Source organism: Anolis sagrei, chromosome 3 (genome assembly GCF_037176765.1).
Source record: "Anolis sagrei isolate rAnoSag1 chromosome 3, rAnoSag1.mat, whole genome shotgun sequence".
NCBI lineage: Eukaryota > Metazoa > Chordata > Lepidosauria > Squamata > Dactyloidae > Anolis > Anolis sagrei.
Window position 1 is genome coordinate 273,131,729 of NC_090023.1, and position 27,037 is coordinate 273,158,765.

A 27,037-nucleotide genomic window follows, 5' to 3' on the forward strand; every position below is an offset into this window, starting at 1 on the left:
TGTGGGCACAACAACTGGAGTCGTGCACTCCCAGGAGTGGCCGCGGGGGAGGTCCCAGACCAAGCACAGTCCGAAGACCCAAAGACCTCAACGGCGGAGCAGGCGGAGGATAACATGGCACATGTTACAACGGCTGCGAAGGCGGAAGAAGGCTGCAACAGACTGAGAAGCCACGGTCATTGTGTTAAACTACATCACCAGTGGAACCTCATCTGTGAAGTCTGTGTGTTGATCAGTTGTGCACTGACCTCCACACATTAAAAAAACCCACGCACAGGCGTCTTCCAAAGAAAATAAAAACCAAGCAACCAAAGTCCCATGGCGATCAGCGAGTGGCGACGGGGGCAGGACTGTGAAATCTGGAAGCCCCTAGTCACAGACTGGCACATGGGCGGTGGGTACGGACTCAGTCGCTCTACCTCAAGGTCCGAGGCAGTTGAGTAGTTCGGCAGCTGTATCCACGACTGAGCAGCCCTATTGAGGACCCACTCTGCTCACCCCACACGGGGAGGGGGCTAGAAAAGGTGCCCTAAACATAGTCTGCCTCACTTATCCCTGACTGGACTGCCGCGTCCAGTGGGGTCACCATCCTGCGGCCAAAAAAGAAAAATGAACTTCGGTACGTGGAACGTACGGACTCTGATGGACAACAGTGACAGTGAACGCCCCGAACGCAGAACTGCCATCATCGCAAGGGAGCTGGGACGCTTCAACATCGACATAGCAGCCCTTCAGGAGACCCGGAGAGCAGGAGAGGGACAGCTGAAGGAAGAAAAAGGAGGCTACACCTTCTTCTGGAAGGGACTGCCCGAAGAAGACCAAAGAATGCACGGAGTTGGCTTCGCTATAAGAAATGAACTGATGAAACATCTGTCCGAAGCACCCACTGGCATCAACGAACGACTCTCCACCCTCCGAATTGATCTTGCCAAAAACCAACGGGCAACCATCATAAGTGCCTATGCACCAACACTAGACGCTGATGAAGACATCAAGGAGAAATTCTACTATCAGCTGGACACTGTCCTATCGGGGATACCTAAGGAGGACAAAATCATTCTCCTGGGGGACTTCAATGCAAGAGTCGGGCGAGACTTCGACCTGTGGCCAGGCACCATAGGAAAAGACGGGGTTGGAAACAGCAACTCGAATGGCATCCTGCTTCTCACCAAATGTGCGGAGCACAACCTTGTCATCACCAACACGCTCTTCCGCCAGAAAAACAAGTTCAAGACATCATGGAAGCACCCCCGGTCAAAGCATTGGCACCTCTTAGACTATGTAATCACACGTGCCAGAGACCGCCGTGACGTACTCCTCACAAGAGCCATGACAGGTGCTGACGACTGCTGGACCGACCACAGGCTAATCCGATCCACGATGGCTATCAAGATCGCCCCCAAGCGCAGACTCCAAGGAAGAAAGACAAGGCGCAAAATGAACACCCAAGCCCTTCAGGAGCCCTCCAGGCGAGCCCATCTCCAAACAGCACTCAAGGACCATCTACCCACAGTACACCCCGAAAATGTTGAGGAACATTGGAACAAACTGAAGACCTCCATCATCCAAGCCTGCGAAGAAACTATTGGATACCAAGCCAAGAAACATCAAGACTGGTTTGACGAAAATGACATCGAGATCCAACAGCTAATCGACAAGAAAAGGAAAGCCTTCCAAACATGGCAGAGAGACATCAACTGTGCTGCTAAGAAAAAGATCTACGCCAGTGCAAAAGCTGAGGTCCAAAGAAGGATAAGAGAACTCAAGAACATCTGGTGGACAAAGAAGGCTGAAGAAATCCAACACCTGGCAGATACCCATAATGCTCAAGGATTTTTCAAAGCCACAAAGGTCATCTATGGGCCAAGAAACCATGGCATACAGCCTCTACGCTCATCAGACGGAACCAAACTCCTGAAGGACCAAAAGTCAATTGCACTACGTTGGAAAGAACACTACCAAAGCCTCCTAAACCGCAGCTCCAGTGTGGCCGAAGAGGTCCTCTCACAAATCCCGCAACAACAAACCAGGGATGAGCTTGCAGCACTGCCTAGTTTGGAAGAAGTCAGCAATGCCATCAGCCAACAAAAGAACAACAAAGCCAGCGGACCGGATGGGATCCCTGCTGAAATCTTTAAAGAGGGAGGACCTGCGCTGACACACCAACTCCACCAGCTCATAGAAAAAGTGTGGGTGACCGAGAAAATCCCAGCAGACTTCAAGGATGCCACCATCATCACCCTCTTCAAAAAAGGGGAAAGAACAGACTGCGGAAACTATCGAGGTATCTCCCTTCTAACCTCTGCTGGAAAAATCCTCGCAAGAATCCTTGCAAACCGCCTTCTGCCCCTCTCAGAAGACACCCTCCCAGAATCCCAGAACGGCTTCCGCCCCTCCAGAGGAACTGTGGACATGATCTTCACTGCACGACAGCTCCAAGAAAAATGCAGGGAACAAAACCAACCTCTGTACATGGCATTCATCGACCTTGCAAAGGCATTCGACACAGTGAATCGCAGCGCTCTCTGGACCATCCTCCAAAAAATCGGGTGCCCAAGCAAATTTGTGAACATCCTGCGGCTCCTCCACGATGACATGATGGCAACAGTCTTGGACAGCAATGGCTCCCAAAGTGACCCATTTAAGGTGGAATCGGGTGTCAAACAGGGATGTGTTATTGCCCCAACTTTATTCTCCATCTTCATCGCCATGATACTTCACCTTGTTGATGGGAAGCTTCCCACCGGAGTGGAAATCATCTATCGGACAGACGGCAAGCTATTTAACCTCAGCAGACTGAAAGCCAAAACCAAGGTCACAACAACATCTGTTATAGAACTCCAGTATGCTGATGACAATGTCGTCTGTGCGCATACAGAAGAAGATCTACAAGCCACTCTCAACACCTTTGCAGAAGCATACACAAAGCTTGGCCTGTCACTGAACATCGAGAAAACCAAAGTGCTGTTCCAGCAGTCACCAGCCGCCCCCTCTCCAATGCCAGAGATACAGCTTAATGGTGTAACATTAGAAAATGTCGACCATTTCCGCTACCTTGGCAGCCACCTCTCCACCAAAGTCAACATTGACACCGAAATACAACACCGCCTGAGCTCTGCAAGTGCAGCATTTTCCCGAATGAAGCAGAGAGTGTTTGAGGACCGGGACATCCGTAGGGATACTAAGGTGCTTGTCTATAAAGCTATTGTCCTCCCAACCCTGCTATATGCCTGTGAGACGTGGACTGTCTACAGACGTCACATGCAGCTCCTGGAACGATTCCATCAGCGCTGCCTCCGGAAAATCCTGCAAATCTCCTGGGAAGACAAGCGGACAAACGTCAGTGTGCTGGAGGAAGCAAAGACCACCAGCATTGAAGCAATGGTCCTCCAACATCAACTCCGCTGGACAGGCCACGTTGTCCGGATGCCTGACCACCGTCTCCCAAAGCAGTTGCTCTACTCCGAACTCAAGAATGGAAAACGGAATGTTGGTGGACAGGAAAAGAGATTTAAAGATGGGCTCAAAGCCAACCTTAAAAACTCTGGCATAGACACTGAGAACTGGGAGGCCCTGGCCCTTGAGCGCTCCAGCTGGAGGTCAGCTGTGACCAGCAGTGCTGCAGAATTCGAGGAGGCACGAGTGGAGGGTGAAAGAGAGAAACGTGCCAGGAGGAAGGCACGTCAAGCCAACCCCGACCGGGACCGCCTTCCACCTGGAAACCAATGCCCTCACTGCGGAAGAAGATGCAGAGCAAGAATAGGGCTCCACAGCCACATGCGGACCCACAAGGAAACCCATGATGGAAGACCATCTTACTCGTCCAACGAGGGATCGCCTAAGTAAGTAAGTAAGTAATAACAATGTATAACTGTTCTTCAAAAGAGGCATAAATCTTGATGGTTACATTGGAAAAGTTTCATGAGTAAACTCAGGCAAACACTTCATAAGGTTTCACAGCTGGCACAACAGGCTTAAACCCAGCCAAACCTTGATTCTTAATTCAGAATCAACAACCCCCTGTACCGGGTCCTTCTCTGCAACCACTTTGGTCACCAATTGATTCCCTGAATCTCTAAGAGATTCAGTTTTTCCCTACAGCACACTGGCTACAGACACATTCCCTGAATCTCCACCAAAAGATTCCATGTCTTTTTCAGCAGCTCTCCGGCCACTGACTGGATTTTTAAAACACAGCTGCCTCTGAAAAGGCGGTTGGCTCCGCCCCTGTTGCTATGGCAACTTAGCTAACACCAAGCCACTCCCACAAAACATAACCTCCCATACTTACCATCCCTAAACCATTGTCCAAACTACACATAACCAAAGGAATAAAATTTACACATCGTCACAAGGTCTTTTGACTTCTCTGCCAGAGAGTACAAACTACAGCTCCCAGGATTCCATGGCACTGAGCCATAGTACTTGAAGTGATGGCAAACTGCATCAATTCTACTGCCTTTATCAGGCCAACTTTGGCCCTCCCTCCAGATGTTTTGGATTTCAACTTCCACAATTCCTAAAAGCCAGTAAGTTGGCTGGGATTTCTGGGAGTTGAAGTCCAAAACACCTGGAGGAAGGGCCCAAGTTGGCCCATGTTTGAAGATGAATGCTCAGCCCTCTGACTTGGAATCATGGAATCAAGGAGTTGGAAGAGACCTCCTGGGCCATCCAGTCCAACCCCATTCTGCCAAGAAGTATGAATGTTGCATTCAAATCACCCCTGACAGATGGCCATCCAGCCTCTGTTTAAAAGCTCCCAAAGAAGGAGCCTCCACCACACTCCGGAGCAGAGAGTTCCACTGCTGAACGGCTTTCACAGTCAGGAAGTTCTTCCTCATGTTCAGATGGAATCTCCTCTCTTGCAGTTTGAAGCCATTGTTCTGCGTCCTAGTCTCCAGGGAAGCAGAAAACAAGCTTGCTCCCTCCTCCTCCCTGTGGCTTCCTCTCACCTATTTATACATGGCTATCATGTCTCCTCTCAGCCTTCTCTTCTTCAGGCTAAACATGCCCAGCTCCTTAAGCCGCTCCTCATAGGGCTTGTTCTCCAGACCCTTGATCACCCTCCTCTGGACACATTCCAGCTTGTCAATATCTCTCTTCAGTTGTGGTGCCCAGAATTGGACACAATATTCCAGGTAAAGTGGTCTAACCAAAGCGGAATAGAGCATGGGGAGCATGACTTCCTTAGATCTAGCCACTAGGCTCCTCTTGATGCAGGCCAAAATCCCATTGGCTTTTTTTGCCGCCACATCACATTCTTGGCTCATGTTTAACTTGTTGTCCACGAGGACTCCAAGATCTTTTTCACACGTCCTGCTCTCGAGCCAGCCATTGTCCGCCATTCTGTATCTGTATCAAAGTGGAGTATCTTGCATTTGTCACTGTTGAACTTCATTTTGTTAGTTTTGGCCCATCATCTCTCTAATTTGTCATGATCGTTTTGAATCCTGCTCCTGTTGTCTGGAGTCTTGGCTCTCCCTCGCAATTTGGTGTCGTCTGCAAACTTGATGATCCTGCCTTCTAGCCCTTCATCTAAGCCATTAATAAAGATCCTGAACAGGACCGGGCCCAGGACAGAACCCTGCTTGTGGCGCTCCACTCGTCACTTCTTTCCAGGATGAAGAGGAAGCATTGGTGAGCACCCTCTGTGTTCGTCCACTTAACCAATTCCAGATCCACCTCACCGTAGCTTTGCCTAGCCCACATTGGACTAGTTTCCTTGCCAGAAGGTCATGGGGGACCTTGTCGAAGGCCTTACTGAAATCCAGGTACGCTACATCCACGGCATTCCCTGCATCTACCCAGCTTGTAACTCTATCGAAGAAAGAGATCAGATGAGTCTGGCATGACTTGTTTTTGATAAATCCATGTTGACTCTTAGCGATGACCGCATTTGTTTCTAAGTGTTTGCAGACCACTTCCTTGACAATCTTTTCCAGAATCTTGCCCGGTATCCACGTGAGGCTGACCGGACATTGGTAATTGTTTGGGTCATCCCTTTTTCCCTTCTTGAAGATTGGGACCACATTGGCCCTCCTCCAATCTGCTGGAACTTCTCCCGTTCTCCAAGAACTCTCAAAGATGATTGCCAATGGTTCCGAAATGACTTCCACTAGTTCCTTCAGTACTCTTGGGTGGAGTTGATCTGGCCCTGGGGACAATGACATCTTTTTGAGTCCCAGTTCCCTTGATTCTTATCCAGATGCTTTCAAGCTGGTTTCCCGGATTGCCGTCTTGCATCTCTTCTGCAGCATAACAGTTTTTGACATATAAGGCTACTCAGCCTCCTCTCCCCTTTGTTCGGTTTCTGTGAAAGAGGTTATAGCCCTCGATGTCTACATTCCAGCGTTAGGGGTCATCCCAGAGAGAGAGAGATGGACAGTCCAATTTAGGGGAAGAGGGGGTTTGAAGAAGTAAAACAATTTCCCCCAGTTTTCCTGTGACTCCCTCCATCCATGTCACCGTCATAGAAGGAACCCTGGTTCATGAAATGGGAAGTGAGGAGGGGGAATAACCAGCAAAAGGGGGGAAATGGTTTTCCTCCTTCAACTCCCCCCTCCCCCATGAAATGGACTATCCTTCTCTGTCTAATGCCCTCTGTGCGCCTCTGCCCGGATAATGAAACAGTTCCAAACATTTCATTAAAAGCAGTAATGAACTCTCAAGCAAGTGCCACACTCTGCATAAAAAGACACATTATTCGTCACCTGCATCTGTGTGCCTGGGAAGTCAGGCTGGGCGCTTAGGTTGCTGCTGACCCCAGAGTTGGAATGCCTGAGGCCGGGAAGGAGGTCACTCTCTCCCTCTCCCTCCCTCCTTGGCTTTGGCCAGGAACACTCTCAGGCCGGACTTCTCTTCCTACCTGTGCTCGCCTGGCAGAAGCTGGCCACTTTCTCAGGGGCTCCCTTCATGTAGAGTCCGTGGGTGTCCTTCCCCAGCTCTTTGGTGATGACTGACATCCGCAGCAGAGAAGAGGAGAAGGGGAACTGGTGCAGGATGGCCATCCCTTCCAATGGGGCCTGGAGGGGAGAAGCAGGCAGTGAGATCATGGCCCCATTAAACTGGCCTTCCATCAAATTCTAGGTATGTCCATGAGGCAAGATGGAGGTCACTGAATCAGTTTTGCACCTGAGAAGTACCTCTGCACCCTGACCCTTGTCTCTCTTCACACATTCATCCACCCTTGTCTATGGGCTTGTCTCAAATGTTCTGCTCTTGTTACATCCCGATTGGATTACTGCAACACACTCTATGTGGGGTTGCCTTTGAAGACTGCTCGGAAACTTCAACTAGTCCAGCGAGAGGCAGCCAGATTGCTCACCGGAGCGGCATACAGGGAGCATACCACCCCTCTGTTATAGAATCCTAGAATCAAAGAGTTGGAAGAGACCTCCTGGGCCATCCAGTCCAACCCCATTCTGCCAAGAAGCAGGGAAATTGCATTCAAAGCACCCCTGACAGATGGCCATCCAGCCTCTGCTTAAAAGCTTCCAAAGAAGGAGCCTCCACCACACTCCCTCTGGGGCAGAGAGTTCCACTGCTGAACAGCTCTCACAGTCAGGAATCCTAGAGTTGGAAGAGACCTCCTGGGGCATCCAGTCCAACCCCATTCTGCCAAGAAGCAGGAATATTGCATTCAAATCACCCCTGACAGATGGCCATCCAGCCTCTGCTTAAAAGCTTCCAAAGAAGGAGCCTCCACCACACTCCGGGGCAGAGAGTTCCACTGCTGAACGGCTCTCACAGTCAGGAAGCTCTTCCTAATGTTCAGATGGAATCTCCTCTCTTGTAGTTTGAAGCCATTCTTCCATTGCGTCCTAGTCTCCAGGGAAGCAGAAAACAAGCTTGCTCCCTCCTCCCTGTGGCTTCCTCTCACATATGTATACATGGCTATCATATCACCTCTCAGTCTTCTCTTCTTCAGGCTAAACATGCTCAGTTCCCTAAGCCGCTCCTCATAGGGCTTGTTCTCCAGACCCTTGATCATTTTAGTCGCCCTCCTCTGGACACATTCCAGCTTGTCAATATCTCTCTTGAATTGTGGTGCCCAGAATTGGACACAATATTCCAGATGTGGTCTAACCAAAGATGTCAGCTCCACTGGCTGCCGATCCAATTCCGAGCAAAATTCAAAGTGCTGGTTTTGACCTACAAAACCCTGTTACGGCTCCGGCCCATTGTATTTGTCCGAACGGATCTCCCTCTCCGTCCCATCTCGGAGTTTAAGATCTTCTGGGGAAGCCCTGCTCTCGACCCCACCTCTATCTCAAGTGAGACTGGCGGGGACGAGGAGCAGGGCCTTCTCGGTGGTGGCCCCTCACCTGTGGAACTCACTCCCCGGGGAGATTAGATCAGCGACCCCCCTTTTGTCATTCAGAAAAAAACTGAAGACCTGGATATGGGACCAAGCTTTTGGACATTCTGGCAGCTAAAGGAAAAACCCGATGATGAGCAGGAACTGATGGAACGCAATGGACATTCGGAACTCTGAACACTGAGCATGAGAGTGTTTACTAGTACATTATGTATTGATGTTTTTAATCTGTAATTTGTTTAAACTGTTTTATGTATGTTTGTATAATTGACATAGGCATCGAATTGTGCCTTCGTTTGTAAGCCGCCCTGAGTCCCCCCCTCGGGGGGTGAGAAGGGCGGGGTAGAAGTTACTGAAATAAATAAATAAATAAACTCAGGCGTTACCTTGGAAGCATTGGGTCCTGGTTTCACCACAGAGCATGTCCTTGGCGCACCACTCTCTGGCTCTTCTGAACCGGATTCTTCCATCTCCTGCAGGAGTTGGTTTGGAGACACAATGTGAGTGGAAGGCATCCCAAGGAACCTCCAGAGAACAATGAGATGCCAAGGGATTCTGGCGAGTCCAAGGCATTGCGTGTGGAGATAGAACAGAAGAAGCCTGCCCCAATAGACCTGGGTCCAGAAATTGGTTTCCTGGGAGAGCCGTTCCTTTGGCTTCAGAAGGCAAGGGTCCCATCCCTGCCCTTGAGGTGTTTGAGCAAGCAGGCCAAGGTCTGGTCACAGATTCACAGAAGATGGAAGTGGCCATCATGTGTGATTCTGGTCACTCTCGCACCAGACATGTTCATCACCAAGGGTGCATCTTCACTGTAGAGTCTATGCAATCTGAAATCACTTTACTTGCCAGGGCTCAATGCTATGCGTTCTTGAGAGTTCTAGTTTTGCAAGATCTTCAGCCTCATTTGGGAAAGGGGGCTGGTTCCTCACCAGACTACAAATCCCAAGATTCCATAGAATTGAGCCATGGCTGTTGACGTGGGGTTCAACAGCTTTTATTCTACAGTGCAGATGCAATCCAACCTGACTCATAAAGAACTGCACGGAGGCATATACGCCAGCCACACAGCACAATTATACTATAGCAGCTGGACATCACTTTAACTTCCTTGGCTCATGGGATTTGTAGTTTGGTATGGCACTGGCACTCTTTGGCAGAGAAGGCCCAAGAGCTTGCAAAGCGACTACTCCTGTGAGCCATGGCAGTTGGAAGTGGTCTCCACCCCCATTAATCCTACAGGGTAGGTGCACCCCTATATACTTCACTGCATGCTCTTCAAACAGTCAGCTGGATGTAAACCTTTCCTCAGGTTGACTTGGAAGACCCTCATGAAAGTCCCCCATGAAATGCCTCCATGAAAGGTCTCTGAGGAAGATGCCCACCTCCGGATAACAGGAGAGGTCCCTTTATGGAGAGGCAGGTAGAAGAGAAAGGAGGCAGGTGGAATAGGAGGAGACTCACCCATCCGGTGCCTTCAAACATCTTGAGGTCCATGGGGTCCCCCTGGAGCCTCCCCTCCAGGAAGAGGAGCGAGTGGCAGGTGGCCATGGCTTGGCAGAGGGGGCCCCAGGGCAAAGGGCCCGAGGAGGAGAAGCTGTGCAGCGGGAGGAAGCTGAGAAACAAAGACTGTGGTCAGCAATGGTTCCCTTCCACGAAGGAAGGCATCAGGCGAGGCTGTCTTGAGCTCAAGGAGAGTCAGAAGGCTTTGCTTGGGATGCTGCTTTGGGGCTGTGCTCTGGACAGAATCAAAGCTTCTCCAAAGGAATCATAGGCTCATAGTGTCATCAAGGGCATCCCAGACCTCTGCCTTCAAGCTGGTCTGACCAGCAGCAGGGAGTTCCACAGTTCCTGAATGCCAAATTAGGCCAAACTGATGAAATGTGCCCCAGCAGCAGCCTCAATCAGGGACTCCTTGCAGTCGTGTGCTCTCTCATTTCACTCCTTTACTAGCCCCCAACTATGTAACCAATCCCTAAATAAAGGTTAATCAAATTGTAACTTTTAAACTCTCCAACGTGATACTTTGTGTCCCTTTCTTGCCTGAAACTATCAAAGTGCATGAAACTAACCTTTTCCAGGCCGCGGGAGACTGCAGGCCTGCCCGGAATGCCTCCCTGGCGTTCTGGGGAGGCCGAATCTGCGCTCCCCAAACCGCGGATACGGAAACCCCTTGGGCCCCCGTAGCCGCAAAATGGCATACCGGCTCCATTTTGATGGCATATTTTTCCTGGCTAAATTCTAACACTATCTGCTATCTTGCTTTTTGTATTTTGGGCGTCTACGCTCGGGGAATAACCCTTTTTGATTTTACGAATATAATTTTAAGAAAACAGCTGTTTGTCAAAGTCCAGCCTTGCTACTGTTGCGCTGCCGCAGCCTTCACTACTTCTTTGTCCTTGCCAAGCCCCTGCCCTGGAGATTTGATGCGGCTACCCCACGAGGCTTTCAGGGAACAGTCTGGCCCTGGGGCTTCAGCTCTTGAAGGAAGTTGTAGTTTCCCAAGGTTAGACCCTCCTAAAGTTTCTATTGACTTCAATAGAGCTGAAAGAGACCCTCAAGGGCCATCCAGATTAACCTCAAACCCTCCTGACAGATGGCCAGCCAGCCTCTTCTTCAAAGCTTCCAGAGAAGAAGACTCCACTGGAGTTTAGGTGGAATTCCTTTTCCTGCAGTTTGTATTCATTGTGTCCTGAAGAGGTTTCGGTGGTGACCAGGGGAGCATTCGCACAGTTAAGACTCGTGCGCCAACTGCGACCGTACCTTGGGAAGTCTGACTTGGCCACGGTAGTCCACGCTCTGGTTACATCCCGTCTTGATTACTGCAACGCTCTCTACGTGGGGTTGCCTTTGAAGACGGCCCGGAAGCTCCAACTAGTCCAACGGGCGGCAGCCATGGTATTAACTGGGGCTGGGCGCAGGGAGCACACAACTCCTCTGCTGTTCCAGCTCCACTGGCTACCGATTAGCTACCGAGCCCAATTCAAAGTGCTGGTTTTGACCTTTAAAGCCCTAAACGGTTCTGGCCCTACATACCTATCCGAACGTATCTCAGCCTATCAGCCCACCAGGACCCTTAGATCTTCAGGAGAAGCCCTTCTCTCTATCCCACCTGCTTCACAGGTGCGGCTTGTGGGAACGAGAGATAGGGCCTTTTCTGTGGTGGCCCCCCGGCTTTGGAATGCCCTCCCTACTGAATTAAGATCAGCCACCTCGCTAATGGCATTTAGGAAAAAACTAAAAACCTGGATGTTTGGGCAAGTCTTCAATTGATCTTCGACGTGATGTTGTCTGACCATGGATTAGCAATCAAGATAACGAATTGGATGATGATTTTAACTATGAGATGTCCCGATTTGTATTGGTGGCCCAATACTATGTATGTTTTTATATGTATTCCTAATTTTAATTTTATATGTTTAAAGTGAATTGTATATTTTAACATGTTGTAAACCGCAATGAGTCGCCGCACAGGCTGAGATATTAGCGGTATACAAGCATACCAAATAAATAAATAAATAAAGAGCTGCAAAACAAACCCAAGTGTGTCCCCTTCTCAGTGTGGCATCCTTTCAAACATGGCTCTCAAGTCCCCTTCTCTCAGCCTTTTCTTCTCCAAGCAAAACATCCCCAGCTCCTTCAACCATTCCTCAGAGGGAGTCATGGCTTCCAAAGTTTTGGTGACCCTTTCATCTTGTCCATCTCTGTCTTGAATTGCTTTGCCCAGAACTGCACACAGTTCTATTATTGCAGGTGACCAAAAGTCTGGCCAAAGCGGAAAAAGACAGGGGACTATGATTTCCCTCCACTTGAAGCAGTCTAGAATCACATTGGCTTTTTTTAAGCTGCCACATCACAAGTGCTGGTTCCTTTGCCAATGGTGTTTCATACAGCTCATTTCTCTCTGAGCAGAACTGGATGAGGCCAGAAAGGACTTTTGTCACCAAAGAAGGATCATTTGGGAGGAATAAGCTCCCCATGGAAAATTGTGGTCCCAATCCTTTGTGATTCTCCAAGGAACCTTCCCATCTCTTTGGGCTTCCTGGAGGGAGACCAACCCAAAGGCCCCCCTTGACCTCTCATGCCCTTTGCTGTCCCACTGGGGTGTTTTTCAGCTCAGGCAGCAGCCCCTCCTCAGGCGTAAACAAATCTGCCTTCGAGCCATGAACAACCACGGCTTCTTAATCTCTTCTCACAAAACTGGGCAAACAAGAGCTTCTTGTCTAAAATTGTTGGCCGGCTTCCACTTCATCTATTTTTGGTTCAAATCTGGCTCCTTCACCCTTTGCCTATTGAATTCTTTGTAGCTCTTGTCTGATTTCAAACCTAATCAATCAGCTAGTCTCACAGGTAACAGACAAACCCCTTACTCGAAATCAGAGGGCCTTTCCAGACAGGCCGTTATCCCAGGAGGGTCCGTGTTTAAAAAATGTGGATGTTCCTGGAGGCTTGTCTCACTCACCCCAGAAAGCTCCAGGACTGGCCCAGGAGAACATCTGGAGACCCTACACACACACACACACACACACACACACACAGCCCCAAAACCCCTTCTGAAAGTAAGGAAGACTTACCCGGCCTCCAGTAGAGTGTTGTCAGAGGTCTCCTGGTGTTTGGGGGCTTTGGGGGAGGGGTGAGTATTCCCACAGTTTTCCAGACTAATTCCAGAAGTAGTGGGTTTATTCCGCACCTTCCAAGAAGGCTCGGAATAAAACCACTGTCTGATTAATTCGCCACAAACCAGAGCTTTCCTGGCTTGTTGCGAATTAATTGCGGGTTGGCCAGAACGTCATCTAGACAGATCCCCTCCAGCCCCTTTTTGAAGGTCTCCAAAGATGGAGAGTCCACCACCTTCATAGAATCATAGAATCATAGAATCCAAGAGTTGGAAGAGACCTCATGGGCCATCCAGTCCAACCCCATTCTGCCAAGAAGCAGGAATATTGCATTCAAAGCACCCCTGACAGATGGCCATCCAGCCTCTGCTTCAAAGCTTCCAAAGAAGGAGCCTCCACCCAGGGGCGGCTCGTCCATTACGCGAAGTAAGCGGTCGCAGAACACTTTTTTTTGCCAGGGGCGCAGAAGCGCCTTTGTAAATGCCCCTCGACTGCCACTTGAGGAGCGCCCCCTCAATTCACAACAGCCCTAGCAGTCCGGGAGGAGCCTCAGCTTTCTTGCCTCGCTGCCGGGTGATCCTCTTCCCAAAGGGGCCGGGCCCTTGAGCCTCGCCTAACCCCTCTCATTCCTGCTCCACCCAGCAACCGGGTGCGCGAACAGAGCCGGCGCTCAATCGTTCTCCGTGTTCGATCCCTTCCCCATGACCGGCTCCCTTTCCCGATCCCCCGGCGCTCCACCCGCCTCCTCTCCTCTCCTCAATCCGCAGGTGGGCCAAGGGGCGGAGCCGCTGCACCTAGCCCGCTTTGGGTCCGGAGGCGTGTCTGAAGACCCCAGCGTGTGCACCAAAAGTCGCCTCTTCTCCTGACTTTCTCTTCAGCCATTGGGACCGAGAGAGAGAGAGAGAGCCTCTCCGGCTGGAGGTATCTCCCACCTCCGCTCCCTCCTTTGTTTTTGCCCCTACCTTCAGGAAAGGTGGGCATCTCCACCTCTCTCTCTCTCTCTCTCAGTCCCAATGGTTGAGGAGAAAGTCAGGAGAAGAGGTGACTTTTGGTGCACACGCCAGGGTCTTCAGGCACGCCTCCGGGCCCAAAGCGAGCCAGGCAAGGGAGCAAATGCGGCAAGGTGAACTATTACTGGGATGTATAGTTCACCTACAATCAAAGAGCATTCTGAACTCCACCAATGATGGAATTGAACCAAATATGGCACACAGAACTCCCATGACAAACAGAAAATATATATCAATGATTGGTGGGGGGGGGCAAAATACTGTTTGCTTACCGTTGAAAATTACCTAGGGCCGCCTCTGCCTCCACCACACTCTGGGGTAGAGAGTTCCACTGCTGAATGGCTCTCACAGTCAGAAAGTTCTTTCTCATGTTCAGGTGGAATCTCCTTTCCTGTAGTTTGAAGCCATTGTCCCATTGCGTCCTAGTCTCCAGGGAAGCAGAAAGGAAGCTTGCTCCCTCCTCCTCCCTGTAGCTTCCTCTCACATATTTATACATAGCTATCATATCTCCTTCTGCCCCAATCTCTCATTTTGTTCCTTAAATCATTCACTGGAGAAGCTGAACCTTTAAACAGTGAAGCAACAGCCAGAAAAGAGAGTCAAGATCAGTCACAGATATTGGTTTGCACACAAAGGGATGAGGGCCCTCCAAAAGAGCCAACATAACAACAAGATTAGAGAGGCAAATCACAATGTCCAAGGGTCTGAAGAACAAGCCTTGTGAGGAGTGGCTTAAAGAGCTGGACATGTTTAGCCTGAAGAAGAGAAGGCTGAGAGGAGACATGATAGCCATGTGTAAATATGTGAGAGGAAGTCCTAGGAAGGAAGGAGCAAGCTTGTTTTCTACTGCCCTGGAGACTAGGACGCAATGGAGGAATGGCTTCAAACTACAAGAAAGGAGATTCCACCTGAACTTTAGGAAGAACCTCCTGACTGTGAGAGAGAGCTGTTCAGCAATGGAACTCTCTGCCCTGGAGTGTGGTGGGGGCTCCTTCTTTGGAAGCTTTTAAACAGAGGCTGGATGGCCATCTGTCAGGGGTGCTTTGAATGCAATATTCCTGCTTCTTGGCAGAACGGGGTTGGACTGGATGGCCCACGAGGTCTCTTCCAACTATAGGATCCTATGATTCTATGACATTATTGAAGAATGTTTCAAGAATTGGATGGAGCTTTTGTCTGCATGGCTGGAGATTTGGTCTTACTGGCTGGTCTTCTCCTGCCTCTTTGGCTGCCAACAACACCAGCAAATTTGAGGCATCCGGGTTTCTGAGTCTGTTGCAGGATGCCTCTCCATTCGTGCTCTTAATCCTCACCCATTCCACACCCTCAAGTGTCCTGATCCCCCTTGGACCCCATCTCTGGTAGGTCCAAAGGAGGTCAAGCCTGCTCCACACTTAAAGGCAGAAACCACAAGGAGATGCAGCACAACCGTAGCTCTGTTTGGACCCTCTCACAACGTCTTACCTTGAGTCCTGGCAAGGGATGACGCCAAAGAGATTCAACCCATCCTCTGTCAAGGTGCCAGTCTGGATTCGGAGGAGAGACATATAATGGAGTCAGAAGGACCTGATCCTGAACTCAGGGATGGACTTCTTAATGGCAAAGACTTCTTAATGGGCAGGCAGGGTGCCACTGGGAAGGATGGGGAGGGAAAGGAGGGCAGGTGGCTCAAAACTAGGCAAGCATATGTAGGGAAGGGAGGAAATATTGGTGGGGCCTGGAGTTAACTTCCCTCAGAGCAAGCAGAAGCCAGATGGCTGAGCGTTTGGCCCTATCATGGGAAACTATGACCCTCTAGAAATGGTGATAATGCTTGCTGAAGGAGAGGGAGGAAAAGAGGAGCATCATGTTCCAGGTGAGTGGACCCAAAGAAGGAACTCTAATAGTTGCTCGGAGTCTCCAAGACCCAAGAAGAGCTCCTTGAGGAGACAGTGGCTTGGAGGTCTCTCATCCATCAGTTAGAGTCACCTTGTAGGCAGCTAACAACAACTAGAAGACTAGGTTCTTGTAGGTTTTTTCGGGCTATAGGGCCATGTTCTAGAGGCATTTCTCCTGACGTTTCGCCTACATCTATGGCAAGCATCCTCTGAGGTAGTGAGGTCTGTTGGAAATAGGAAAATGGGTTTATATATCTGTGGAATGGCTGGGGTGGGGCAAAGAGCTCTTCTCTGCTGAAGCTAGGTGTGAATGTTTCAGCTGACCACCTTCATTAGCATTTGAAGGCCTGGCTGAGCCTGGGAAAATGTTCTGTTGAGAGTTGTTAAGATGTGCCTGTTTGTTTCCTCTCTGCTGTTTTGCTGTTGTAATTTTAGAGTTTTTTAATACTGGGAGCCAGATTTTGTTCATTTTTATGGTCTCCTCCTTTCTGTTGAAATTGTCCACATGCTTCTTGTGGATTTCAATGGCTTGAAACTAGAAGACTATCAATACCTCAGAGTGCTCAAAGGGGTCCGGATTCTTGCCGGTTATGCAATCCCTTTGAGCATGCAGGATTTTTCCTATATGCTAACTAAGCACCCGATCCCCTATAGCAGTGGTTCTTAACCTGCGGACCATGAACCACCAGTGGACCACAAGGATGAAAAATTCATCTGAGAACTTCCTTCCTCTTTATTTATTTGATTAATTTTATTTCTGCTCCTTTCACATCGCCTGCCACTCCTTCCCTGTCACTGACCATGGCATCTGTTCTGTATCAGAAACTAGAGCTGATGTGGTCTATCCAATGGAATTTTCTGAATCAGCACCCCAAATAACCAAACCGAATCTAAAGTTGACCAAAAATTGATTCATAACCCTTTTGATACTAAGTTTGGAGTGGTCCCTGGTCAAAGTGGTCCCTGGACAAAGTGGTCCCTGGTCAAGTGGTCCCTGGACAAAGTGGTCCCTGGTCAAAGTGGTCCCTGGACAAAGTGGTCCCTGGACAAAGTGGTCCCTGGTCAAGTGGTCCCTGGTCAAGTGGTCCCTGGACAAAGTGGTCCCTGGTCAAAGTGGTCCCTGGACAAAGTGGTCCCTGGTCAAAGTGGTCCCTGGTCAAGTGGTCCCTGGTCAAAGTGGTCCCTGGTCAAGTGGTCCCTGGTCAAGTGGTCCCTGGTCAAAGTGGTCCCTGGTCAAGTGGTCCCTGGTCAAAGTGGTCCCTGGTCAAGTGGTCCCTGGTCAAAGTGGTCCCTGGTCAAAGTGTTCCCTGGTCAAAGTGGTCCCTGGTCAAGTGGTCCCTGGTCAAAGTGGTCCCTGGTCAAAGTGGTCCCTGGTCAAGTGGTCCCTGGTCAAAGTGGTCCCTGGTCAAAGTGTTCCCTGGTCAAAGTGGTCCCTGGTCAAAGTGGTCCCTGGTCAAGTGGTCCCTGGTCAAAGTGGTCCCTGGTCAAAGTGTTCCCTGGTCAAAGTGGTCCCTGGTCAAGTGGTCCCTGGTCAAGTGGTCCCTGGTCAAAAGAAGGTTGGGAACCACTGCCCTATAGGGAAGGCCCTTATTACCATCCTTTTATGGCAGACTGGGTGAGGGGGCCGAGATGGAGAAAGAATGTTCTTCCCAAGGAAGAGGTCAACTGAGAACCCTCTTCCCCTCTGGACTTGTGAAGCCAAGCCTTCCTCTCCTGGCCAATCACATTCCCTTCCCTCTGTTGCACCTTGTCGAAGCAGACCAGGTTGATCTGCCCGCAGATGTTGATCCTTTGGGGGCTGATGCAGAAGATCTTCCTCTTCCTGAGCCTCCGCTGCGCATAGACAATGCCGGTGGTCAAGGCGGCCGGGAGGGCTGGATTAATCACCCCGCTCAGCAGAAGCAAGGCCATCAACGCTGTCTCGTTCACAGGTCTCTGGGAAAGACATTCAATGTGCCAATGTTGTAAAACCAATGCAGTCTGATGGCACTTTACCTGCCATGGCTCAGTCCAATGAAGGACCTTCCTCCTCCTCCTCCTCCTCCTCCTCCTCCACCACCACCACCACCACCACCTTCTTCTTCTTTGTAGGGTGAGAGGGGGGACATTGGGACTTTATGCTGGAATGGGAAGCCATTTGGGACACCATACCTTTCAAAAGGAAGTCATGGTCTTCCAAGTAGAATCATAGAATCCTAGAATCCTAGAGTTGGAAGAGACCTCATGGGCCATCCAGTCCAGCCTCCTGCCAAGAAGCAGGAATATTGCATTCAAATCACCCCTGATAGATAGCCATCCAGCCTCTGCTTAAAAGCTTCCAAAGAAGGAGCCTCCACCACACTCCAGGGCAGAGAGTTCCACTGCTGAACGGCTCTCACAGCCAGGAAGTTCTTCCTCATGTTCAGGTGGAATCTCATCTCTTGTAGTTTGAAGCCATTGTTCCCTTGCGTCCTAGTCTCCAAGGAAGCAGAAAACAAGCTTGCTCCCTCCTCCTCCCTGAGGCTTCCTCTCACATATTGATACATGGCTATCATATCTCCTCTCAGCCTTCTCTTCTTCAGGCTAAACATGCCCAGTTCCCTAAGCCGCTCCTCATAGGGCTTGTTCTCCAGACCCTTGATCATTTTGTCTGTATTGACTGTCCATAACATTAAGAAATTGGAACCTTGATTGGCCCAACTGCACCTCCACCCTCCTTTGTTCTCCTTCCCTTCCTTTGCTGTGTGTTTTGGAAGTCTCAGCCAGTAACAAACAAGGCTTTCTAGGATGAGAATTCTCAGTGTTTTGCAATAGTCTGTTGAGAGGCTGATACAGTTAATGTTCTGTCTTCCAGGAGCTTGGTTTGCATTGTCTTTTAGCTGCATGGGATAGCGTTCCTTTGCATTTCTCCAGGGTTGCTACACACCCAGCAGCACCCTGGAAGTTAAACAGTATCAGAGTCTGGAAAGTCAGGCTGCAATCTCTCTGCAGTTATTGGTTGAGAAAGTATCTCTTTGGGTGAGGAGTCCGCCCTTTTTCCTGGGCTTGAGATCTCCATTTTGGAATCTCCCCTGCCGCTTTTAGTAGAGAAAAGAACCTCAGATGTGCTGTTGGTCAGGCAGGGAGCTCTGAAAAACCCATTGTGAGTACAACTGAGATAGATAGAATAGCAATTTATTTATTTATTTATTTATTTATTTATTTATTTTTATTATTATTTGAACTTATATGCCGCCACTCCCCTGGGGCTCGGAGTGGCTTACAAGAATGGCTAAAATCTAACAAATTTAAAAGCAATTTAAAACAATTTAAAAACAGCAATATCGAACATTAAAAGCCTGTCGATACAGGTATGTCTGGTGCCACTGCTGTGAAGGCTCTGCGTCTGGTTGCTGTTAGATGCAAGGTCTTGACACAATATTGTGTCCAATTCTGGGCACCACAATTCAAGAGAGATATTGACAAGCTGGAATGTGTCCAGAGGAGGGCGACTCAAAGGATCAAGGGTCTGGAGAACAAGCCCTATGAGGAGCGGCTTAAGGAGCTGGGCATGTTTATCCTGAAGAAGAGAAGGCTGAGAGGAGATAGGATAGCCATGTATAAATATGTGAGAGGAAGCCACAGGGAGGAGGAGGGAGCAAGCTTGTTTTCTGCTTCCCTGGAGACTAGGACGCAATGGAACAATGGCTTCAAACGACAAGAGAGGAGATTCCATCTGAACATGAGGAAGAACTTCCTGACTGTGAGAGCCGTTCAGCAGTGGAACTCTCTGCCCCAGCGTGTGGTGGAGGCTCCTTCTTTGGAAGCTTTTAAACAGGGGCTGGATGGCCATCTGTCAGGGGTGATTTGAATGCAATATTCCTGCTTCTTGGCAGAATGGGGTTGGACTGGATGGCCAATGAGGTCTCTTCCAACTCTTTGATTCTATGATTCTATGATTACTTCATCTCCAATACTGACCTTGTGCTTAGATAGGGAAAAAGCTGTTTTTTCTAACCACAGCAGCTCAAGGTCAGGGTGAAATATCTCCGGATTTTTTCTACCATTTGGAGAAAGGTTACCTCAGTAATTGAAGAAAAGGGGAAAGAAAGAACATCTCTGTGGTTTCTCAAATTGACTGTTTGTGTTGTAAACTTATCAGGCTGTGCTGAGTCTGCCAAGGACTTTGGAAATAAACATTTTGTTGATAATTCATATTTTGACTGGCATCAGTTGCTGAAAGTATTGAGTTATTGCTTCAAAGAAAGACCCCCAGTGGTTCACCCAGATAAAGAGAGAAGCTCATCTTAGTTTTAATGTTATAGGGTCTGGGTGTGATGGCATAGTTAAAGCAAGGGCTCCCTTAAAGGGTTAACCACTATTTCAAGCTGTTTCTCCACCGAGGGTGAGGACAGTGGCAACCCACACAGCAAGACATTGCTTCAGGTAACAAACAACAGAAAGAACCCCAAGCCCCTGACTTCTTCAGAGCCTGAAACTGAATTCCAGAAGAGTAAATCTGGATCCCTTCCACAGAGAGACTTGTGGCATCATCACCACCTCTTGCAGCTTGGGAGTGATCCTGGACTCATCGCTGAGCCTGGAACCCCAGGTCTCAGCGGTGGCCGGGAGAGCTTTTGCACAACTAAAACTTGTGCGCCAGCTGCGCCCGTACCTTGGGAAGTCGGACTTGGCCACGGTGGTCCATGCTCTTGTTACATCCCGATTGGATTACTGCAATGCACTCTACGTGGGGTTGCCTTTGAAGACTGCTCGGAAACTCCAACTGGTCCAGCGGGAGGCAGCCAGATTGCTCACCAGAGCGACATACAGGGAGCACACCACCCCCCTGTTGTGTCAGCTCCACTGGCTGCCGATCCAATTCCGAGCACAATTCAAAGTGCTGGTTTTGACCTACAAAACCCTATACGGTTCCGGCCCAGTGTATCTGTCCGAATGGATCTCCCTCTACGTCCCACCTCGGAACCTAAGATCTTCTGGGGAGGCCCTGCTCTTGACCCCGCCTTTATCACAAGTGAGATTGGCGGGGACGAGGAGCAGGGCCTTCTCAGTGGTGGCCCCCCACCTGTGGAACTCACTCCCCGGGGAGATTAGATCGGCAACGTCCCTTCTTTCATTTAGGAAAAAGTTGAAAACCTGGATATGGGACTAGGCATTTGGACATCATGGCAGCTAAAGAAAGACCTGATGACGAGCTGGAATTTGACGAGACGGAATGGATTTACGAAACTCCGAACGCTGAGCTCAGGATTAGTCTACTACTGTGTTACTGTATTGTTGTGTAGTGATGTTTTTAAATTTTAATATGTAATTGTTTAATTTGCTTATATATGTATGTATATGTGACAAAGGCATCAAATTGTGCCTTCCTCTGTAAGCCGCCCTGAGTCCCCCCCCCCCCCCCCGGGGGTGAGAAGGGCGGGGTAAAAGTGACGGAAATAAATAAATAAATAAATAAATTTGTTGAAACCCACCTTGTTCTCTGCATACACACAAGCACCATAGATCAGCCCCAGCACGCCAACACAGAACTGGCCAACAATGAAGAAGAAGGCCTCTCGGTAGATCCTGAAGTTCAGGGGCTTTGGGTAGAGGATGGACCGCACCAAGTCCCCTTTGGCCGTGTTGAAACCTGTGGGAGAACCATCAATGGATCGTGTCACCTTTTGGGGGATCAAGGACAGAAGTGTCTCTCTTTAAGGCAGTGGTTCTCAACCTTCCTAATGCTGTGACCCCTTAATGGAGCCCCTCATGTTGTGGTGACCCCCATGCATAATATTGTTTTCGTTGCTACTTCATAAAAGTCATTTTACTACTGTTATAAATCATAATGTAAATATCTGATATGCAGGATGCATTTTCATTCACTGGACCAAATTTGGCACAAATACCCAATACACCCAAATGTGAATGCTAGTGGGGTTGGGGGAGGATTGATTTTGTAATTTGGGAGTTGTAGTTGCTGGGATTTATAGTTTGCTTATAATCAAAGAGCATTCTGAACTCTACCAGCGATGGATTTGAACCAAACTTGGCTCCCATGACCAATGGAAAACACTGGAAGGGTTTGATGGGCAGTGACCTTGAGTTTGGAAGTTGTAGTTCACCTATATCCAGAGAGCACTGTGGACTCATGCAATGGTGAATCTGGACCAAACTTGGCATGAATACTCAATATGCCCAAATGTGAACACTGGTGGAGTCTGGGGAAAATAGATCTTGACATTTGGGAGTAGTAGTTGCTGGAATTTATAGTTCATTACAATCAAAGAACATTCTGAACTCCATCAACGATAGAATTGGCTCAGACTTCCCACATGGAATCCCCATGACCATTGGAAAATACTGTGTTTTCTTATGGTCTTTGGCAACCCCTCTGACACCCCCTCGCGACCCCCTCAGGGGTCCTGACCCCCAGGTTGAGAAACACTGCTTTAAGGGGAAAGTCAGAGTAGGCAGGAGGAGATCTCTTCTACTCGACTGGGATTTCCAGAACCAAGACTGGTGAAATATTCCAAATTCAAAATGCTAACATCTATTTTTAAGGTGTCTCAAGCAACATCAGGCTGAGGACTGAAAACAATAGGGCTACTCATTCTAGGCCCTTTTCTCCTGGAAACCACCTCAGCAGTGAGACAGTAGTGCCCATTGTCTACAAGGATTTGTTCCTTTCCTGGAAAGTCTTTGTCAGTTGGCAGCCAATGGCTCAGGGAGAATCCAGCACAGAACACAAACCTGGTCTCCCCAGTTTAGGAGAGAGAAGGCAGGCTTCCCTTGAGGAGAAGTTGCTTGCCATGATCTACCAAGGAAAATGCCTTCGGAAGTGGGAAGCAGGTCCCAAACCTCAGAGATGTGAATGTACCTGGCCAGTACCTGGACTCCTCCTACCCAAAATTGTTAGAAATTCTGATGTTTGCTAAATCTGGACTTTTTCTCTCATCCCACTTTGAAGTTTAAAGGTAAAGGTAAAGGTTTTCCCCTGACATGAAGTCTAGTCATGTCCGAATCTGGGGTGTGGTGCTCATCTCCATTTCTAAGCTGAAGAGCTGACGTTGTCCGTAGACACCTCCAAGGTCATGTGGCTGGCATGACTGCATGGAGAGCCATTACCTTCCCGCTGGATCTACTGATTGATCTACTCACATTTGCATGTTTTCAAACTGCTAGGTTGGCAGAAGCTGGAGCTGACAGCGGAAGCTCACACCGCTCCCTGGATTCGAACTTGTGACCTTTTGGTCAACAAGTTCAGCAGCTCAGCGCTTTAACCCACTGTGCCACTGTGGGCTCCTCACTTTGTCGTTTTCCTGATAGCTGTTCTTAGGACCATAAAGGTTTGTGAAGTAAACAGAATTTTCCTGGATGAAATTGCTTAGATCTGTTCTGTTGATGCAATTCCAGCAGATGGGACTTTGCCCCCAACTTGGCCAAGGATAAGCTGAAGGGGCTAGAGCTAGGGAATATAGAACTATCAGCCAAAATAAAGTTCAGACAAAGTTTTGGATGTGCTGTGGAGCAACAGGGGACAAGAGAACCAAAAAAGAAGAGAAAGTTCAAAGGACTTGATGTCCTGCAAGGATGAGGGACAGCAGTAGAGTGAAAGAGAAGGCCTGGAAGGGAAGATACCCACCAACCTCAGCAGGAGGCAAGGGAGGGATGCAAGCTGCTGAGGAAGCAGACAAGAGAGAACAAAGAACACTGAACGTCCACATGCTCAAAAGTATAGGCTATAAAACTGAACTCACGTCAATTCAATGTGGCACTTTCTACCCAGCAGGGTGACTTGATCAATTAAACTTGTTGAACGATCTCCTTGGTTTTCAGAGATTGATTGGATAAAAAAGCTCTGAAGGTTTGGGGGCTAATCTAGATATAAAAATGCTCTGTGCATAATGAGTACCTTAAAAACAAAAGAACCAATGAACAAAATCACACCAAATTTGGCAACAAAACGTCTCACAACACAAGGAGTGACCATCACTCGCAAAATTGTGATTTTGTCATTTGGGAGTTGTAGTTGCTGGGATTTATAGTTCACCTACAATCAAAGAGCATTCTGAACTCCACCAATGATGGAACTGAACCAAACTTGGTACACAGAACTCCCACGACCAACAAAAAATACTGAAAGGGTTTGATTGGCATTAACCTTGAATTTGGGAATTGTAGTTCACCTCCATCCAGAGAACATTGTGGACTCAAACAATGATGGATCTGGTCCAAACTTGGCATGGATACTCAATACACCCAAATGTGAACACAGATGGAGTTTGGGGAAGATAGACCTTGACATTTAGGAGTTGTAGTTACTAGGATGTATAGTTCACCTACAATAAAAGAGCATTCTGAACCCCACCAATGATGGAATTGGGCCAAACATCCCACACAGAATCCCCATGACCAACAGAAAATACTGTGTTTTCTGGTGGTCTTGGGTGAGCCTAGTGACCCCCCCCCCCCTCCGGGGTCTTGACTTTCCAGGTTCAGAAATGCTGCCTTAAGGCCATCCAGTCCAACTCCCTTCACCAGCTCAAGAAAACATAATCAAAGCCCTCCTGACAAAGGGCCATCCAGCCATTCACACACACACACATATGTATATGACAGATGCAGTATCAAAGATTTGAAAGGGACCCCAAAAGAAGGACAATTATGTGTTGCATGTTCCAGAGTAGGCAAACCAGACAATCTCCACATCAACACTGGCAAAGAAACAGCAAGGAATACTGTTTACCCACAAACATAAAGACATGACATTACATATATTAGAAACCAATGCTTTCTCATTACTTTATATTCCAGATCAGCAGACTGGGCCACAGCAACGCGTGGCAGGGGGGGCAGCTAGTTAATTAATAAGAGGAAGTTGCAGTGAGCCCCAACAAAGAGATGCCTTGCAGTTTCAGGAGAAAGAAGAGCCTCCTTGTGTGCAATGATCTAGGCCGCTCTACAGCAGAACCTACTCCATGCCTCTACATGGTTAGACATAATAGCCCACATTTTCTTCAAATGGCAGAGCAAAGTCTCTCACCTGTCTGCAACACGACAGCTCTGGGCGGCCCTTTGCTGCAGGACCTGGTCTGGATGACCTCTGTGCCACAGAAGAGCACGTGGCGCCGGTGGTCCTCCAGGCTGTACTTCTTCCAGGGCTGGACGTTGTCCACTTGGGGTAAAGGGGTCTTGGTCACCGGGATACTCTCACCTGAAAAGGCAGCCCAAATCCCCCTCGGATCAGTCCACCTGTTGCATCCCAGATCAAGAAACGAGACCATAAGATTAAATCCACCACACTGGACTGTAGGAAAAAAACAATCCTTTTTTATTGATGAAAAATTGGTTACAAAAGAAAGTTAAATGCAAAGTCAAAAAGCCACAATAGAAACACAGCAGTCAGGAAAATCTCAGAACTTGAACAAAATTCCAAAAACCACAATACAAGAACCAGGAACCTGTTAGCCTCTCGCTAACCATGTACTTGAAAACTAGAAGCCTCTGGGATTACCGGCCATGGAACACAGGAATTCTGCCAAGGCACAGCCACAGTCCCAAACGTTGCTTGATCTAAGGAGACACCCGGCAGGCGGCCCCTTAAACCAAAGAAACTATTCCTTGAAACTCCCCTTGACTTTGAAGCCTGGGCCTATCTCTCCTGTAATCTATTTGACCTTTGTAGAAACTGTGAATCACTCCTGTCTCTAGCTATCTGTTCCCTTCGGTCCTCATTAAAAAAAACCCAGGTGGAGAGCTATCACAGCAGGATTCCAAAACATTTTCATCCGGCTGTTCAGTTTCGCTTTCCCCGCCGCTGCCCTCAGCATCACATTATCAGGGAAAACTACATGTTCAGTGGCTTGCTCAGTTGGAAATACTATCAGAGAATCAGGTTCACACAGATCAGGCTGAACCCCAACACCACCTGGACAGAGTCAATCCAACCAGCACATTGAAGCATGATGTCATGCTATCATCGCATCATAGTGTCATAACATTGGAGCATTTTAAGACTCAGGGTCATCCAAGGAAAAAACAGGACAGGTTCCTGCCTAGGGAAATGCCAAAATGGAGACATGGAGGAGGGAAGGAGGCAGCGGTAAGGGCACGCAGGAGGAAAACATTCCTGTTTGAATAATAGATTAGAACAGGGATCCTAAAACTGAGGCCTGAGGGCTGAATACGGCCATCCAAAGTCATTTACCTGGCCCTCGCTCAGGCTCAACCTAAGTCTGAAATGACTTGAAAGCACAGAACAACAACAATGATACTGATGCAGAGAAGGACCAGGAGACCTCAGTATCATTGTTGTTGTTCTGTGCTTTCAAGTCATTTCAGACTTAGGTTGAGCCTGAGCGAGGGCCAGGTAAATGACTTTGGATGGCCGTATTCAGCCCTCAGGCCTCAGTTTTAGGATCCCTGTTCTAATCTATTATTCAAACAGGAATGTTTTCCTCCTGCGTGCCCTTACCGCTGCCTCCTTCCCTCCTCCATGTCTCCATTTTGGCATTTCCCTAGGTGTAGTTTCCCATGAAAATGTCCTTGAAAGATGTGGGGATGATAGTGTACTCCCTGAATTGCTACCAGAGGGTTCCCAGGATTTGGGGCTTGAAAACAACTGGGCACCTGGCCCAGCTGCGAGACTTAATGAGCAAATAGATAGGCAAGAGGAAATTAGTCAAAACAGACAGGCCGAACAGTGCCTTCGGCGTTCTGCCAGGCTTCGACAGAAAAAGATAAGGGGTTCTCAAGTAAAATGGAACCAATTCCTGAGTGCATGGAATAGCTTAACGAGGGGATAAAAGTTCCAAATATGGGAAATATAGTCAGATGAAGCATCATTGGATTCAAGTGTACTTCTCGTCCTTTGTTTCATGGAAACTTGGCTTTGAAGGTTCTTGTCTAAGTATTTCTTGTTCATGGTTTGGACTCTTGGAATGTATGAATGCCTACTCATGCCTTGGATTAATGCTTCCTGTTTTCCTGAATTATATTAGAGAAGTGGCAGATGGACAAAGACAACCAATGACGACCAGAGTAGGAAAGGACAATGACGATGTTAGATGGATTACGGATCATGAATTGGCGAACATTGACCACAAGATGATTTTATTGCTGCTAGTATACTGTTGATCGTTTTAATTAGTTATACTGTTGACATTATATGATAAATTTGTGTATTGTATTTTGTATTGTATTTTGTGATTTGTTAGGCATCGAATTGTGCCTTTTGTAAGCCTCCCTGAGTCCCCC

The 27,037-nt window shown here is 48.5% G+C and overlaps 1 protein-coding gene across 1 annotated transcript in view; it reads right to left on the reverse strand.

The window, feature by feature from the left end:
* The window catches only part of LOC132770359 (probable cation-transporting ATPase 13A5), a 77,465-nt gene that overhangs the window by 33,331 nt on the left and 17,097 nt on the right, over positions 1-27,037 (reverse strand). Inside the window, exons 10-16 of the mRNA XM_067466290.1 lie at positions 24,825-24,995; positions 21,271-21,428; positions 17,564-17,752; positions 15,405-15,466; positions 9,779-9,929; positions 8,704-8,790; positions 6,866-7,022 (exon numbers count right to left, since the gene is read on the reverse strand). Of these exons, the coding sequence (XP_067322391.1) occupies positions 6,866-7,022; positions 8,704-8,790; positions 9,779-9,929; positions 15,405-15,466; positions 17,564-17,752; positions 21,271-21,428; positions 24,825-24,995 (975 nt within the window). The remainder of the gene's footprint in view (positions 1-6,865; positions 7,023-8,703; positions 8,791-9,778; positions 9,930-15,404; positions 15,467-17,563; positions 17,753-21,270; positions 21,429-24,824; positions 24,996-27,037) is intronic.